Source organism: Bos javanicus, chromosome 11 (assembly GCF_032452875.1).
Source record: "Bos javanicus breed banteng chromosome 11, ARS-OSU_banteng_1.0, whole genome shotgun sequence".
NCBI lineage: Eukaryota > Metazoa > Chordata > Mammalia > Artiodactyla > Bovidae > Bos > Bos javanicus.
Genome location: NC_083878.1, coordinates 44,251,046 through 44,269,373, shown reverse-complemented (window position 1 = coordinate 44,269,373; position 18,328 = coordinate 44,251,046). Strand labels below are relative to the sequence as shown.

General features: G+C 55.4%; 1 protein-coding gene across 3 annotated transcripts in view; it reads left to right on the top strand.

The window, feature by feature from the left end:
- SH3RF3 (SH3 domain containing ring finger 3) overlaps positions 1 to 18,328 on the top strand; it is a 159,845-nt gene that overhangs the window by 91,911 nt on the left and 49,606 nt on the right. For all 3 annotated transcript variants that reach the window (XR_009739385.1, XM_061432504.1, XM_061432503.1), the window contains 2 exons: positions 9,013 to 9,366; positions 15,179 to 15,252. Coding sequence is in view for 2 of the 3 variants with exons in the window: in XM_061432504.1 (XP_061288488.1) it covers positions 9,013 to 9,366; positions 15,179 to 15,252 (428 nt within the window). In the remaining variant the exon portion in view is untranslated. The remainder of the gene's footprint in view (positions 1 to 9,012; positions 9,367 to 15,178; positions 15,253 to 18,328) is intronic.

Genomic DNA, 18,328 nt, shown 5'->3' with positions numbered 1-18,328 from the left:
TGAGGTGTTGAGACCCATGAGGGGCAGGGAACCAAGGAAGACGTGGAGGCTGGGCAGGCTCCTAGTCAGCCGAGCAGTGGTGGACATGCCAGAGGACAGATGTGCGGCTGCGGGCACCACAGCCACAGAGCAGGTGCAGTGATCAATGAGGGCGGCTTTCAAGGAGGAGAGGACATAGCCCAGAGGAGAGGGCTGTGCGCTGCAGGCTGCAGCCCAGGGCTGCATGTGGGTGTGAGGGGCTCCACATGGGCGTGAGGGGCTGGAGAGTGGAGGTGGGGGTGTCCATAGTGGTGCTGCAGGAGTCCTGTCTCCCTCCCACTGACCCTCGATATCCATCAGAGCTGCCCGCGTCCATCCGTCCACACAGCTGGATGGACGCGTCCATAGTGGTGTCTGTTGAGAGCCTGTGTCCTGAACCTGGAGCCATGTGTGTATCTGGTGGGCCTATCCTCTGGCTCCTGCTCCCCCTTCTGCTGCCCCACACGCTGGGATCAGGATCCGCCCTGATCTCCCATGGCCGTGGGGTACCTGCAGATGCCTGTATCCTGGATGAGGAGGTGGGGAGGCTGGGTGAGCCCCAGAAAGTGGGGGCAGCCTCATCCCGGGCAGGGGGCTTCCAGAGAGTTCTGACCTTGGGACCGGATCCAAGCCTCCGTCTGCTGGTGCTGCTGCAGGCCTCGGCTGATCCCTGAGGCTGATTGGTGCTATTTACAGATCCGGGAAAAGATGGAAGCAAAAACTCAAGTCTTGATTTAGCCAAATAGATGTAATGCCCAAAATGGTATGGTTGCTAATGGCAACTGCTTCCCATGTGAGAGGCTTGGTCTTCAGCGCGATGATTGCCGTGGAAGTCGCTTGAGCCTCCGCTAATTGCGATGTTGAACTTGGCCTTTCTTGCTCCTGGAGCACTATCGTCTCCTTGTCACTTTGCCTTATGAAGAGAGCATGTTATTCTGAGCGTCCATCTCCAACTGTGGTATCAGAGCTGCCAACATCCCTGGAGACAAACAGCGTTGAAGCTGTCTGTTCTGTTTCAAAGGTGCGGGCTGCCCCGCACACATGGGGTTTGCTGACCCAGTAACTGCTGGCTGTTTCTTCACCTTTGTCTCAGGCCCTGGGGCAGGCAGAGTGTTTCCAGGGAGGAGGCTGGGGAGGGTCCTTGGCTTCTAGTGGAAGGTCCACGCCCAGGCTCAGGAAAAACAGAAAGACACAGGAGCTCTGAGCCCCATCCAAACCTCAGTGCCTCCACAGACCCTAGGTGTACTTGGGATCCAGGTGGATAGACCTGCTGGGGTGTCCCTGGTTGGAGGGCACAGCTCCTGGAAAAGAAACCCTGCATGTTGGGCATGCATGGCACTGGGAGGTGGGGTTCTGACTTCCTGCTCTCATTGGGGGGTTGGCGGTGAGGGTTTCTGACTTCCTGCTCCTATTGAGGAGTAGGGAGGTGAGGGGGCGGAGTTCTGACTTCCTGCTCTCACTGGGGGGTTAGGGGTGGGGGTTTCTGACTTCCTGCTTCCACTGGGGAGTAGGGAGGTGAGGGGTCGGGGTTCTGACTTCTTGCTCCCATTGGGGGATGTTGAGGCGTGCTGGAAGGCTGCTCTCCTGGTCCGACTCTGGACCCACAGGCTACCTGAGGCCACTGGAAGGGACGGGAGGCCCTCACAGCATCTGAGGGACCTGGCCAGCCGTTCCCACTCTCTCAGCCACCCAGGGAGTCAGGGCAGTGACTCTGAGCAGAGGGGCTCTCTCGGAAAAGGGCCTCTTCTAGCTACTTTTTCTTTCTTTCCTACTTACAAATGACCAGCATTGCCAGCTTCTATGAAGTGGCCCTGGCCGACATGGGGATGGCTGTGTGACTGTCAGGCTGTTAGAGGGTCAGGGAAGGTGTGCAGCCAGGTGGGTTCTCCAAAGAGAGTCAGTGGGATGGGACCCTTGTTGGGCAGCCATGCAGACCCCCAGGCCCCCAGGCTAGTGGCCTGATGAATCAGTTCAAAACCAGCAACTTGCAGCCACGTCTAGACGACTGACTGTGAAGCTCGAGCTGCGTTCACGTGGCGGCAGCTATTCCTGAGACTCTCCCATCCCATGGCCTCCCTCATGGCCAGCAGGTGGGTGGGTAGAACCGGCCCCAGAATCTCCCTGAGGCATCTTGTAACAACCACTCCCCTGCCCCATTCTTTCCTAGAGGGTTTTGTTTGACTCTGGGGCTTCAGGCCCCACCTGTGTGGAAGAAGGTAGGAAGCGGCCTTGGTGGGGTGGCACATGGGAAGCATTTGCCCAACAGATAGATGGACGGACAAATGGACAGGGCCTCTGTGCCACGGACGGATGGGCTGGGTATCCAGGGAACTGGTCTTTAGAAGATGGATGGTGTCTTCCTCATGTCCTTGGGGTGTCTCCTGATGTGCACACTGGCCTCGCTGCTCGGACGTGGGGAGTGTGGTCGGGGTGTCCCCTGGTGCTTCCCCACCGACTCTGGGTTCTGGCTGGTTCTGGTTCTAGGTCCGCTGATGACCTCTTGCCCTGTGAATACTAACCCAGTTGGTTTACGGGCTGCATTCCCTGCCGCTTTGCCTGCCTAGCACCTCTGAGGGGATGCGGTGTTGTGAATTTGCCTTTTCGGATGTGGGGTGTTCTTGCATGCCTACCAGCATTTGCATGCCGTCCTGGGATGTACTGAGCTATGCACGGAGAGGCTGTGTGATGCTTTTCGTGCCTTGCTCATAGCTTGTTAGGCAGAACGAGGGCGCCTCAGTGTGGGGCTGATTAGACGCCCTTCTAAAGCTATGTTTTCAACTGCGTGTCCTGCGGTGTATGAGGTTCTTCACTCCTCAACTGGCCAGTGTTCCATGTCTGAAAGCCGTGTTTCTTTAACCTGTGTTTAGCATTTCAGAGGAGAGGGTAAACATGGTCCTTGTTGCTCCTTCTTGTGAACCTGTGATGGATTAGAATTTTGAAATAAGGGTGGCAAACCATTATTTGTGTACTTTAGCACAGTGTTGTATGTCAATTATATTGCAGTAACTGATATAATTGTAGTTGGGGACAAACAAGGATGATAAAATTAAGATCCCCGAGAGGTATTTTCTGCAGAACAGGAAGTCTGTGGGTCAGCTGTGGCTCTCCAGTGCTGAGGCCCCTCAGCTCAGGGCCTAGAGTAAACAGCTTCCACCAGAGAAGTGAGGGCCAGGTGCAAGTCTCTGGGGTCATTGTTCTCCATGGAGACAGGTTACAACCACGTCCAAACACTGTTCTGTGACCAGCACTCCAGGTGGGCCGGGGGGTGGGGCTCCTCCATGTCTCCCGAGCCAGGGTAACCCCTGCTTCCTCACCCAGCTCCTGACTCTCACGCCACCCTGATTCTGCCACACCAGAGGTGACCTGACAAAGTCCCAAGGAAGAAACAAGAGAGGAGCTGCTCAGGGGTCCCTGCCACAGAACACTGGGGAGATGTGATGGTGCTTGAAGCTCTGTTTTGTTTTTCCGTTTTCTTCTTCATGTCCTGTTTCTCATGAGCACCATCATGAGCACCATCAGTGGGCAGCTGGGGCGGGGGTTCCCCCTCTGGACCTGGACATGAGCTCTGCCCACATTTCTGTGTCCAGGTTCAGACTGTGCCTTCATGAAGAGCTAATGGGCTTCCCTTACAGGTGACGCCCAGTCACCACAGGGCAGGCTGGGTGAGGGAACAAGGGGGGTGGAGCTGACGGGGCTCCATCAGAGAGAGAAGAACCTCAGTGTCCCTCAGGTCTGCATCCCAAGGCACAATCTGAGCAATGGGATGTGGTCCTGGGTCCTCCACAGAGGCCAGTAGGTACATAGCTACCAGCTCTTCCTGACCGCTCCCCCCTGTAGCACTTTTTGAACTGTTCGTGAAGTTACATCTTACAATGTGATACATACAAGGTAACATGTAAACAGGTATATTCCCCGTCATCCTGTCTCTACAGCTGCATAGGGAGCCAGTTTGAGGCCAGACCAATGACAATTCCTTTCCTTTCTCGTCCTGGCATAGTACTCGGCACACAGTAGGCAGTTAGTTCATTTGTGTAGTGTTGTTTGGTTGTGGGCCAGTGTTTCATAGAAGTCAAACTATTATATAAGGACTAAGCCACCAGCCATCACCAAGGTCTTAGCTGGGACCCTTTCAGCGTGCCTGCGTATTAGCACACAGGGACCTAGCAAGGCCTGTGAGACCAGTCCCTCTGGGCCTTGAACTGCCAGCCTCTCTGGAGCCGTCCAGCTGCAAGAGGGCCAAGAAGAAAGCAGAGGCGCTGACACGAGTGAATGTCCATCTTCCGTAGACCAGCGGAATGACAGTGTGGCAACCTGGAGCTGAAATGCAGGGAGGAGCCCGGCCTGGCTGCCGGTGGGGCCCACGCCTCTTCCTGGGGCCTTAGTTCGCCTAGCATGGGGATGGCTGCCGGCTGTGCTGCGTTGACTGTTTCTGCTCAGGTGCCAGCGTCTTTCCTCCCTTCCCATCGTGTGTTCCCCACGTGGGCAGCAGTGACCCTGCAAACCAGGCACGTGAGGATGGGGCCATTTTTCAGCCAACTGAGCTCCCCCCACTGGATGCCCCCAGGCTTGGAATCTCTGTGTCCTCAGCTGCCGTCTACTCTTCTGCATTCTGCTCAGGGACACAGGCTCCTCAGCAACCCCCCGCCTCAGGCCACCCTGGGCACCCTCCCGCCTGCCCTTCCCTTGGCCATGGTTTCAACAGGTGCCTTTGCTCAACTTCCCTCCTCCCACCCCGACTCATCCCATCCAGTCAGTGACTCAGAAACTTCAGTGAGCATTAAAGTTGCCCAGAAAGCCCAGGCTCAGCCCCAAGCCTGACAGTGGGTCTGGATGGACCTGTGTCTGAGAAATAAGTTGGGGAAAAGGATCTTTTGCAGATTCCATGTGGCCCCAGGGGTGGACCTTGGCCGTGGATATGGGGTTACCTGCCCCTTGGGTGGGCCTCCTTCAGTTCAGTTCAGTCGCTCAGTCGTGTCCGACTGTTTGAGACCACATGAACCGCAGCACGCCAGGCCTCCCTGTCCATCACCAGCTCCCGGAGTTCACCCAAATCCATGTTCATCGAGTTGGTGATGCCATCCAACCATGTCATCCTCTGTCGTCCTGTTCTCCTGCCTTCAATCTTTCCCAGCATCAGAGTCTTTTCCAATGAGTCAGCTCTTCCCATCAAGTGGCCAAAGTATTGGAGTTTCAGCTTCAACATCAGTCCTTCCAATGAACACCCAGGACTGATCTCCTTTAGGATGGACTGGTTGGATCTCCTTGCAGTCCAAGGGACTCTCAAGAGTCTTCTTCAACACCACAGTTCAAAAGCATCAATTCTTCGGCGCTCAGCTTTCTTCATAGTCCAACTCTCACATCCATACATGACCACTGGAAAAACCATAGCCTTGACTAGATGGACCTTTGTTGACAAAGTAATGTCTCTGCTTCTCAATATGCTATCTAGGTTGGCCATAACTTTCCTTCCAAGGAGTAAGCGTCTTTTAATTTCATGGCTACAATCACCATCTGCAGTGATTTTGGAGCCCAGAAAAATAAAGTCACCCACTGTTTCCACTGTTTCCCCATCTATTTGCCATGAAGTGATGGGACCAGATGCCATAATCTTAGTTTTCTGAATGTTGAGCTTTAAGCCAACTTTTTCACTCTCCTCTTTCACTTTCATCAAGAGGTTCTTTAGTTCTTTTTCACTTTCTGCCGTAAGGGTGGTGTCATCTGCATATCTGAGGTTATTAATATTTCTCCTGGAAATCTTGATTCCAGTTTGTGCTTCCTCCAGCCTAGCGTTTCTCATGATGTACTCTGCATAGAAGTTAAATAAGCAGGGTGACAATATACAGCCTTGACATACTCCTTTTCCTATTTGGAACCAGTCTGTTGTTCCATGTCCAGTTCTAACTGTTGCTTCCTGACCTGCAACAGGTTTCTCAAGAGGCAGGTCAGGTGGTCTGGTATTCCCATCTCTTTCAGAATTTCCCACAGTTTATTGTGATTCACACAGTCAAAGGCTTTGGCATAGTCGATAAGGTGAAAGCAGACTTGGCATGGAGAGATTTGACTCTAGGTGTTTATAACGTGACAACAGAGCAGGGCTTGGCTGAGGTTCAGGCTGTGTTCAGTGCAGAAGGAACGGCTTGGCTGACTGTGCAGCTGGAAAGGGTCACGGGCCCCCAGGCTTCTTGCTTCCAGAGCTGAGAGCATTTGTGGGGAGGTGGCCCTGCAGTTCCTGCTGCCTCCACATTCATTCTCAGACTTGACCAGGAATTACTTCTGAGGTTAACTCTCTGGGCCAGTTTGAGAAACACCTCCCATCATCATGTTCCTCTTGCTCCCTTTGGCAGCACTTCTGTGTGGAGGAGAGGCGGTGTGTCCCTGATGACCTGACCCGTGCGTGTACTCTGTCCACTGTCTGCAACCGCTGCAACTCCATCAGTTACTGCAGAGAGAAAACACAGCTAATTTGGGCTGCGCCCAGAGAGGCTCAGAGCTCTCCTCTGTGGCTTTTGTTTATTCCAAAGCCTCAAAGTGAGAGCAGTTAGGAGGTGAGTGTGAAGCTGCTGAGGACTCTGAGTCTGCTGGCACATCTGAGCCCTGGACCGAAACAGCAGTTTTCAGCACGTGGCCATCCGAGATGCCTCTCATTTATTGAGCGACTGCTGTGAGCCAGGCCTTGGGAGAGTCATCTTGAAACCCAGGTTTTCGTGGGAAGAGACACAGATGGAGAGAGGGTGGAGTCTAGAGGCAGTGTGTCCTCCGTGGAGGACATGGAGCTGGAAGTGGGAGGAAGCTAGGGGAGGAGCTGTAACTCTCCTGCTCAGAGGGACCCGCAAAAAAGCCACCTTGGGGACAGGAGGAAGGGTGAGGGGCCAGCCCCCAGTGCCTGTGGGGCCAGGGTGACCCAGCAGGCCCAGTGGGGAGGCATGGGGAGAGGGCAGGGGCCGTGGGAGGCCAGCCTGCTCACTCTCGGGACTCCAGAGTTTGCTCCACACATCAGAAGTAGGTGACTCCAGACCCCCTGCCTGTTCCAGGAACAGCCCTTGTGCCTCTGTCCACTGACCCCTATGCCCAACCATGTCATTCATTTCTAACTTTGCCTTTACCTGGAGTTGATAGCATAAAGCGAAGGTAAAGAGAAACTTTCAGAGGAAAAGTTTTCAGCTCTGCTGGGTGTCAGCCCTCCCAGGGCAGCCCTGCCATCTGTCACCATCTCCCAGACAACCCTCCACCCCCTGTCACCTCCCCATGGTCCACTGTCACACACGGACTGGACCATCTCTACAAAGGTGACTCAGGCCTCACTCCTGCCTGTGTCCCTGGGGCGGGGGGCATTACTCTCAGAATAAATCCAGGCTCCTCTCTGCAGCCCACAGGCCCATAGGTCTGAGGGATCTGTCACCCTCACCCCTTCCTCACTGCACCCCTGCCCCCGCCCCCACCACATGACCTTCAGGCCAGACCCCTCTGCCATTGTCACAGAACAGAGACTCGGTGAACAGGATGAGGCCGAACCGTTTTTCTGCCTCTGGAGGGTGCTCCTCTGGGGTCCCCTCACCTGCGGCAGGAGTGGGAGAAAATGCAGAGGCTTCACCACTGGGAAGCAGCATTTGACACTCTCCCTGCGGTTTGTGTTCTTCAGTGGACAGTGGCTCGTCCTCCTTTCATCACCTGCGGAGTCACTCAGGCCACCCTGAAGCCCAGCTCTCCTTGTGGGGGCAGGATGGTGGACGTGTCAGCTCGGGGCAGACATGTGGTGGGCTGCTGATCGTGTGGCTGAGTGGCCGGTGTGACCGTGGGGCCAGGGCGTACCTAGTCCTGCTGTGTGCACATGTGCTCTGGGCATGCACACACCTGCCTTGTCCTTCCCTGGATTCCCTGGTCCTGAAACTGTGGTTTCTGACACTGACTCCATAGGGTCCCTGGGACGGAGTGCGGGGCTCCAGGGCTGCTGCTCTGGGGCTAAGGGGGAGTTGAGCCCGGTGGCGGCGGCAGTGCCATTATTTCCATACAGAAACCTGCCACGTGGAGGCACAGGGCGGGTAGTTTAGACCAGGTTCTGGTGCCCATGCTTCCTGCTTCTGCTCTTTGGGTGGCCCCGCAGTTGGGTGCAGAACAGGGGGTACAGGAGGCCGGCCTCCAGGGTCAGAGGGCCCCCCCAAAGAAGGGGGAGGGGATTCAGCACTGTAGAGGGAGCAAATGAGTAAAACCTTAAAATAGAGCAAAACAGCTGAGCCTCAGTGAAGGCAGCATTTCAGAGGAAATGATCCTGGATTTAGATCCCAGGTTTTGGGGCCTGGAGTGAATTGTATGTCCTCACCCCAACCCCGTGAAGGATGGGTGTTTGCAGTGGAAATGCAGACAGCCCTGTGCCTGAGCAATCCGGAGCGGCCGAACTCCAGTGCCTGCGATCTGTCAGCTTGGCCTGTGGACGCACCAAACCTTCCCCTCACTGCGCGAATCCAGCAGCAAAGGCTTGCAACCCTTCTCTGCACCGGCCCCTGGTATGGTGCCCCACCACGGCCCTGAGCTCAGGCCTGGGCTCTGCTGTGCTCCCCTTGGGCCCCGCTCCCCACCTGGTACAGGCGTGTCCTGTTCCAGGGGGGCCTTTGTTCTACCCACCTCCCCGGACTGTGGGGACAGGGCTCTGCCGCAGCCTGAAGCCGCATGCACAGGGGGTGGACGGGGGGTGTGTCCTGCTGGCCCACGAGGTGTGGAGCACGTGGGGGCACTTCCCTCCACCCCCTGGGTGTTTCCTAGGCAGCACATTTGGGCCACAGTGGGGCAAAGGGAGCAGACCCCTGAAAACACAGCTTTTCAATCAAGTGCCCAGATGCCACCCTGGCCTTTACTATGTTTCCTCAACACTGTTCCTATTGGACATGCTGTTGGAAGGTTCCAGCACCTCAAACACACTGGCAGCTTTGAGGTGTGAGCAGAAGGCTGGACGTGGGGTGCGGCTGCTGATCACTGACCCTTCCCTTCCTCTCTCCTTAGCTCAATGATGCCGCCAAGCAGCTGATGGAGATGGACAAGCTGGGCCTGGCCTCGGCATCCGGCTGCCTTGCCTCCCTGCCCTCTGAGGCCGGCGCAGTGGCCAGCGTGGCCCCGGGTCCCTCTTCTGGCAGCACAGGGGCGGTCAGCGCCTTCCAGCGGCGTGTGGACAGCAAGAAGAACGCCAAGAAGCGGCACTCCTTCACGGCGCTCAGCGTGACGCACAAGTCCACCCAGGCCAGCGGCCACAGGCGCTCCATGGAGATCAGTGCCCCCGTGCTCATCAGCTCCAGCGATCCCCGGGCTGCGGCCAGGATTGGGGACCTGGCGCACCTGTCCCGCAGTGCTCCTGCCCAGGTAATTCCATGGCCTGCAACCTGGGGGCCCTCCTCAGTGCCACTCACTTCCCTCCCCCAGTCCCTGGGCAGGCATGAGAAGGCCAGGCACCTGTGCCTTTTGGGGTCCCAGCCTCAGGGCCCCCAAGCCCCGGTGGAGGTGAGTCTCCATCTCAACCACAGCACTTACACAGCCCTGGTGGACATGAGGGGCTTCTCAGGGGCCTGAGATAGCCTCTGAAGGTTCAGTCCCAGCCCCCTGAGCCCTCTGACACAGGAGAAAGCCTGGATTAGTGCTCCTGTGTCTTCAGCATCTCGTGAGCCTGACCGATGTGCTCCCTGTGTCCACGGGTCTACGGAGCCTGTCTGTGTGGGATGAGGCACCAGCTCCATCTACCAGGGAAGTCAAGGGGATTTGCTTTGCTCGCAGCCAACTAGCAGAGCCAGACTGGTTCTGCTCGCTGCACGAAAGGCCAGTCCATCAAGAGATGAGGTGTTGGGGTCAGCAGCAGCGATGACCAGGTCCTAGGACCCGTGTTCCTACAGTTACACTGGAAGCAAACATTGTGACCAGGCTCAGGCCTCAGTGAGGCTGTCAGGAGGGGTGAGAGGTCAAGGGAAGCAGCTGCGCCCATCTCTGGAGCCTTGTCACTCAGCTGTTGCGAGGAGGAAGGGGTTCGATCGTTGTGAGCTAAGAGCAGGCCAGCAGGGCTGCGGGGCTTCCTTGGTGGCTCAGCAGTGTAGAATCACCTGCCAATGCAGGAGACACAGGAGGCAGGGGTTCTATCCCTGGGTCAGAAGATCCTCTGGAGAAGGAAATGGCAACCCACTCAAGTATGCTTGCCTGGGAGATCCCATGGTCAGAGGAACCTGGTGGGCTACAGTCCATTGGTTGCAAAGAGTTGGACATGATTGCACACTCACTCACAGGGCTGTGAATGGCATGTGCCAGTGTGCGTGGTGCTCGTGGGCAGTGGTCATGGGTGGTGGATGCTTCTTGGTGGAAAAAGGCCCCACCCATTGGCTCAAAGTCAGACCTTATGACGCCCGACAGGTCAGAAGTAGTCCTGTAACCGCCTTCCTCATCCCAGCTCGTTAGCGCTATGCGATTTTCAGCCCCGGACTGAATGGTTCCCAAGCTTCCCACTTTAGGGGTCCCACCCCTTCAGAGTGATCCGGGGAGGCCTGTCCAGCTCTTGGCCCAGCGCGACAAAGGCAGGGGCTGGAGGTGTGTCCTCTCACCGCAGACAGCACTTACGTGGGTTGGCCAGCTTTTCGGCCTTTTGGAGTCTGCGACCTCGTGGTCTCTATTGCAGCTTCCCTCCAACCTGGGAGCCAGGAGAATCTTGTTAATCAAGGCAGGGGTGGCAATGGCCAAACGTGACCTCGGGTGGGTCTGAGGATCCGAACGGACCTGGAGCCAGAGGCTCAGGGCTATGTTGAGAGTCTGTGGACCTGTCAGGGCCCTTCAGGTGAAGTGTGAGTGGAGCCACTTGAGGTGAGCTTGGCCTCCCATCGGCCTCTGTCTTGCGTGGCCAGCCAGCTTTCCCGGGGCTGATGGAGAGAACTGTGAATGTTCTGTTGGCACAGTGCGATGGCTCCTTCTCCCAGGACAGACTGTTTCCTTCAGATCCTCGGCCTCTGACCTCTAGCTGCAGGTGCAAGCTTGGCCAGCCCAGGCCAGGTTCTGCCTGGCCAGGCTCACCACCCAGACCCTGCCTCCGGTCACCCTGGCCCTTCAGGTTGTTGGCTGTTCTTCTTGGAACTAAGCAAAGAGTTTGGCTGTAAACGTTTTATTCTGAAGTTTTATTTGGGAAGCATGTTCCTGAGAATCTTTTCCACCTTGCGTTCCAGGGTGGTAGCAAGTGATGAGTGAACTTGCCCATTTCCCAGCTTCTCAGGGTGATGACAGTGTTTTCTGGACACATACTAAAATGAAAGTGAGATGTTTCTTCTTAGGGTCTTGGGCTGCGTCAAGGAAAGTGACTTGGAGCCCCTTTTAGCAGGGGTGCAGTCCACCAACCCACAGACCGTTTTCCCTTTTATTAATTCCAGTGGGAAATTAAAGGCCTGGTTCCCGGCTACTGCTCAGGGGCCCCGGGAAACGCCGCGGTGCGGCCTCCGGCGTCTAGTAACAACCTGACGGTTTAGAATCACGTCTTCTGGGGCTTGTCCTAGACTCCTGTCAAATGCTCCGGGAACCATTGCTGAACGAGGCTAGATGGGTCACTGGGGTCGGCCGCCCTGTGGTTAGTGGCCCCGAGGACTGTGCCACCCACGTCCTCACCCTGCTGGCGGCTCCCCTGGTCGGGCTGTGCTAGCCTCCGGGGCTAAGTCCCAGCGCGCGGCCATTAGGAGTCTACTGAATAGATTCCGCCTATTCTCAGCGGATACCTTCCCGCAGGCACAGGGCGGGGCCGGGAAGGAGGGGCGGGGCCGGGAAGGAGGGGCGGGGCCGGGAAGGAGGGGCGGGGCCGGGAAGGAGGGGCGGGGCCGGGAAGGAGGGGCGGGGCCGGGAAGGAGGGGCGGGGACGGAGGGAGGGCGGGGGCCTGGACGGAGGGAGGGCGGGGGCCTGGACGGAGGGTGGGCGGGGCCTGGATGGAGGGTGGGCGGGGCCGGAGGACAGAGCCGGGGCCGGGGCGGAGGTGGGGCGGGGGAAGGGGGAAGGGGGAGGGGTGAGAGGGGGGAGGGGCGAACCGTCACCCGGAGGCAGGAAGAGCTTGTCCCAGGGCTGCGTTCCCAATATTTTTTATCTGAAAGCGCTGGAGCTGGCTCCTTCCTTCCTTCATTCTTGCTCAGTTCCCTCACTCCTACCAAGCCCTCGCTAATTCCTTCAGGCCCAGAATCATTTAAAAGTAAGTCATTAAAAACCAAAGCGGAATCAGCCTCCAGCCCTCAGCTAGGAGACAGGCCCCAGACCCTGTGGGAAGCCTGTTCCACGTGGTCACAGCAGAGGACGTGGGGCTGCACTGAACGACCTCAGTTTCTGCGCCTCTGGCCAGCGCCGTCCTCCGGGGACGGGCTGCTATGACTTGGAGGCACATGGGATGCCTGGTGCTTCCAAGCCCTTAATCCCGATGCCGTGTCTCCCTTGGGGTGAGCAGAGGCCTGCCTCACAGGCTCCTGGAGGGGCCGCCATGTCTGCGGCCGCGTCCTCCTTCTCTGGACCTGTGTCCTCGGCTGCCAGCGGGGGACAGCCCACCACCCTCTCTCAGGAGGAACAGAGGTGAAGACAGAACTCAGAGCGGGATGGGTGGGATCCTGCCCCACCAGGAAGTCCCAGGGGGGCTCCCACCACTGGGTACAATGTCAAAGGGGCCTTCATCTGGGCTCCACTCTGCAGGGGACTATGGGACCCCGGCTCAGTGGGCTTGGTCTTAGATGCTCTTCATCTCGACCTTGACCTTGGGAAAAGGGGTTATCACAGGTGTGGCCTCTCATGCCTGCATCCCTGCTCTAACGGAGGGTCTGCCCTGAAATCCCAGTTATTTGCTTTGTGGCCTCTGTCATGTCCGATCTCAACTGAGGGCCTGGTGTCCAGGGAGGGCCCAGCACTGCTCCCCTGTGGCTCCTGTAGGGCATCCTCGTGGCCCCAATACTGGGTGAGCGCCCCGTCCTCCTGCCCCCAGCATCTGTCATCCAGAGTGATGGGCCAGGTCCGTAGGTTCAGCTCTGCGGCTCAGAGCTCAGCCACACCAGCCTATCCCTCCTCTGGCTGGGAGGCAGAGGCAGCCTCATCTGAGCTTGTCTCCTCTGGGTAAATCATGGCCAGAGTGGCTGGAGAGCAGTGAGGTGCAGAGAGACACCGGGGAAGGCTACCTCCAAGCACAGCGGGATTCAGCAGCCATGCCAGGTCATGGGGCTTCACGTGTGGTGCCTGTTGGCTGGTAGCTGTTTCAGGAGGCTTTATTTGCATAGGAACCCTCTGATAAGAGGTGGATTGTGAGTCTAGCTCCATCCAAGCCAGTCATCTTGTGGGTCCTGCCGTCCGGCTGAGGCCCTCCAACGGCACTGTGGCCACAGTGCCCAGATTTGGTCAGCAGAGTGGCTGATCTGCAGGGTCGTCCACAGTCCTCTCCTGGCCCCTCCTGGCCCCCCACAAAGGTGGCATGTATGGAATCCAGGAAACACGTGGTCACATCAACCAAAGCTTGATCTTGAAACAGACCTCAGATAATTGAACTCTGTCATTCTGTGTATCTCACTTTGAAAATGTATTGGAACCACTCACTGTTGGTAGTAAAATGATGGAAAACCTGAACAATTTTAAAAAAATTAACTCAAATCCCAACTCCGTAAGACTGGCTTTATCATCTGTATGTAAATTTCCCAATGGAAGCAGTCTGTATTTTATAGAAACAAGCTAAACCTGGGTGTCCAGCTCCCTCACCCAGTCCTGTTCGATGTGCTCCACGCAGCTGTCCACACCCACTTGTGCAGTTCCTTCTCCCTGTCGTGTGGGGGATGCTGGTTAGTAGACAGAGTCTCAGGTCAGCCTCTGTCCTTCCTCCGCTCTTTCTCGAGGCTGAATCTTCACCTCTGACCTCCAGTGGCTGCAGAAAGAATGAGGCCAGCATTTCCTTGCTTGCAGCTGTGAGTTACTGTATCTAATATTCCAACTCACCTGGAAGGTGAGGCCCCTCGATGGCCATTTCCTCATCCCTCCAGGCCCTGTCTTCACTGCTTGATTCTTGGGGACCCCAGGCTTCACAGTCTTGTCTGGTGCCCAGCTGTTCTGAGTGGGATGCACACTGTGCCTGTCCCTGAGCTGTGGTTGGGGCAGAAGTCAGGGCCTGAGGGTGTAACGCGCCTCGGGTCTCAGGCTGAGAGCTCAGGGCTCAGGGACCCTGTGCTGATCCTGAACGCACATGTCCAGGCCGTGCTCCAACTCCCCAGCCCCTGATCAGCTTCCTGCTGCGTCATCCTCAGGATCCAAGCACATCAGACTCACTGTGTCCAGTGCCCAGCCCATGGCCTCCCCCAGGCCTCACACTCCCCACTCCCTTCACTCAGCATCTCTGTCCTGCCAGTCACTAAGGACGGAGACTCAATGCTCCTTGTCTTGCATGCCATTCCTCGCCTGAATCCACTTGTCCTGTTGGTAGAGGGGAAATGATGGCCCCAAATATGTCCAGTCCTGATCCCCAGAACCCATGAGTGTGTTGCCTCCCTTGGCAGGAGACCAGAAAATGGAGCTAGGAGACAGTCCTGGACCCTCTGGGCCATTGTAACCACAGGGTCCTTCTGAGAGGAGTCCAGAGGGTCAGAGTCAGCGAGAAGCAAGACCGACCCCCGGGGTCCTCCCCTGTTGAGTTTCCTGGAGCTGCTGTAGCAAACTGGGTGGACTGGCTCCTTCTGCCTCAGCCAGCCCCTCAGCAGCTCACCGTGTGCCTGGCACTCGGCAGGAATCACCTGTGAGGGGTCGTCCCTCCGTCATCTTGCAGAGTGGACCCTTGAGGCTTTGCGCGCCTGGTCAGGCGAGATGCCTGTGTTTCACATCCTATCCGCTCTAGCCGCTGTGTTCACTGTGGAAGGACTGGTTTTCCTTAGCGCTCAGGGATGTGGTTTTAAAGAAGCTTACATCTTGAAGCATGAAAAGTTTTGTCTGGCTTTTCTTGGACAAACACAGGAGTAACTAATTCAAGTCCTAAGAATAAAGGCAGCCCTCTCCCCTACTCCCATCTCCTTGCACGTTGAATGCTGCATCCGCTGTCCAACCAGACGTGGGCAGGAGCAGTTTCCTGAGCTGCTGTGGGAGGGACAGGGTTCACTGGCTGCCAGGCTCCCCCGGGAGCCTGTAGTCCATTCACTGTGTCTTCTTATCTGTTTCCAGGACTCCTCGGCCGGATCCACCCCAGCGACTGAACAGCAGAGCACGACTCCCAGAGTCCAGCTGCCTCTCAACGTGTGAGCTGCCATTTATGTGCTTTCCGTACCTACCCCCACCCTACTAGCGTGTCCGTGTGGGGTTTTCTTGTGTGTCACCCACTTGGTTCTGTGCTCTCAGGACTGCTGATGGGGCAGCCTGGAGAGCAGGTTGGCAGGTTCATCAGCGTCTCTGCTTCTCCAATGTTCGGTGAGAGCTGGAGCGTGGTCCAGACATTTGATGACACCCACTGATCACTCAGGAAAGGGCCCCAGGCCCCTGAGGAGGTGGGCGTGGGCCCCATAGGGCAGAGGATGACCAGAGAAGCGGGTGCCACCAACGGCCCAGACGCAGCCTGTGGTCGTCCCACTCCCCAAAACGAGCTGCTTGTCATCACCAAATCGAGCCAGATGAAGGCTGCTGGGAAGTGCAATGTTTGTCTGTTAAGAGAATCTGCTCTTGTTAAATGACAGCTTCTAAAAGATGTGCCATTTAACATCGCCGTTCAAGAGCGTTCTGAAGAGCACCTTTCTGGCTGCTGTCAAGTAACTGCTGTTCAGCTACTTGAACGAACATTTAAGGTGGAGAATGTGAATCTGGCAAACAACGTGGCAGAGTGGGAAGCTCCCAGGGTCCAGAACGGCCAGAGTGTCAGTCTGTGTCGCTGCGGAACACTGAGGGTCTTGAGCACACGAGGCTTTCACAGTGCAGCCTGCCTGTCTTAGGTAGGATTCCCAGGAGGCGACTGCATCCGTCCGCTGTGCAGGCTCGGCTGCAGAGTCCAGTCCCGACGCGCGCCCTCTTCTGGCGCCAGATGGGACTCCCCGAACGCCTCCCTTACCTACTCGCCCTGTGAGAACTGGGTTCTTGCCACAACAGACCCAACCAAGGGCCTGGGGACCCGCCCCCTTTACACAGCTTCCTGAGGGGATGCAGGTTAGTAGGTGCTGTCTAGAGTCTTCAGGAAGAAGTTCAGGACAACACTGGACAGGAAGCGCTCCCTTCCAGCCAGGTCTGTGCTTCAGCCTGGAGACGGGGCACCAGGGCAGGCCGGGCAGTCGTCTCACTCTTGAAAACTGGGTGCCAGACCCTTTTCTGAAGAAGCAGCCTGTTCTGTGGGAGACAGTGGGGCTCCTGTCGCTTCCTGAGTGCGAGGCAGGACAGGAGAGCTCTTCAAGGACAAGCCCAGGGGTTTCATCTTGGCATCCCCAACAAGGTGCCTGGCATGCAGGCTCTCAGGAGCTATTCCTTTGTTCAGAGACAGCCAGTCCTCCCCTGCTGGACGCTGAGGGTCCTGATGGCAGCCCACCTCCTGCTCTTGTGCCCCCGTCAGCCACCCAAGAAGGCGGCTCTGCCTCGGACCCCAGAAGGTTACCAGTTCCAAGAGTATCACCCCAGAGAGCCATCAGAACATTCTGGAGGCCTCAGCCACCTAAGGACCCTCCGTATCACAGAGAGCTTAAGTTTGGGGCAGAGGGTGTAGGGACTTATTTCTCTCCCAGACCCCCCTCCCCTGGCCTTAGGGCTTGAGGGGTCAGTGTGGTCCCCAGCCCCCTGCCCACTCCCTCTGCCTCACCCCAGAGCATGGCTGTTTGGGTGGAGATCTTCGTTTAGCTGACAGAAGGGAGTCCGATCCATCTTTCAAAGGATAATGAGCATTTTGGCAGGAATGTGTCTGCTGGTCATGGTGGTCGTCACCTGGATGGTGGCCAGCGTGAGTTTAACTGGCTCCTGCACCTTAATGTGTGTATTCTGTAGCTCTGTCTTTTGAAATATAGCTTTGTTCTTTTCTCAGGGTTTATTTGGATCTTTGATGTCTTTTGTGATTTCATACAAATTTTAGAATTATTTGTTTTAGCTCTATGAAAAATGCCATTGAAATTTTCATAGGGATTGCATTGAACCTATAGACTGTCTTGGGTGGTATGAACATTTTAACAGTATTTACTGTTCTAATCCTTGAGCACAAAATATCTTTCCATTTATTGTGTCTTCTTCAGTTTCTTTCATCAATGTCTCATAATTTTCATTGTTTTCACCTCCTTGGTTAAATTTATTCCTAGATATTTTATTCTTTTTGATGAAGTTGTGAATTAGATTGTATTCTTCATTTTTCTTTTGGGTAGTTTGTTGCTAGATCTCTAATATATTAATATCATATGCTGCAACTTTATTAAATTCATCCAAGATTTCTAGTAGTTTCTTTGTGACATCTTCTGGATTTTCTATGTATAGTATCATGTCATCTGCAAACAGTGACAATTTTACTTCTTCTTTTCCGGCATGGATTTCTCTTTTTCTTGTCTGATTGCTATGATTAGGACTTCCAGAATTATGTTGAGAAAAAGTGGCAAGAGTGGGCATCCTTGTGTTGTTCCTGATATTAGAGGAAATGCTTTTAGCTTCTCACTATTGAGTATTATGTTTTGTTTTTGGTGTTTTTCAGTCCTAAGTCATTTCTGACTCTTTGCAACCCCATGGACTGCCACACACCAGGCTCCCCTGTCCTCCACTATCTCCTGAAGTTTGCTCAAACTCATGTCCTTTGAATTGGTGATGGTATCTAACCATCTCATCCTCTGCTGTCCCCTTCTCCTTTTGCCTTCAGTCTTTCACAACATCAGGGTCTTTTCTATTGAGTCCACTCTTCTCATCAGGTGGCCAAAATATTGGAGCTTCAGCATTGGTCCTTCCAATGAATATACAGGGTTGATTTCCTTTAGAATTGACTGGTTTGATTTCCTTGCAGTTCAAGGGACTGTCAAGAGTCTTCTCCAGTACTATAATTCAAAAGCATCAATTCTCTGGCGCTCACCTTCTTTATGGTCCAACTCTCACATTTGTACGTGACTATGCTTTGACTATATGGACCTTTGTCAGCAAAGTGATGTCTCTGCTTTTTAATATGCTGTCTAGGTTTGTCATAGCTTGCCTTCCAAGAAGCAAGCATCTTTCAGTTTCATGACTACAGTCATAATCTGCAGTGATTTGGGAGCCCAAGAAAAGAAAATCTGTCACTGCTTCCACTTTTTCCCCTTCTACTTGCCATGGAGTGATGGGACCAGATGCCATGATCTTAGATTTTTTGAATGTTGAGTTTTAAGTGAGCTTTTTCAC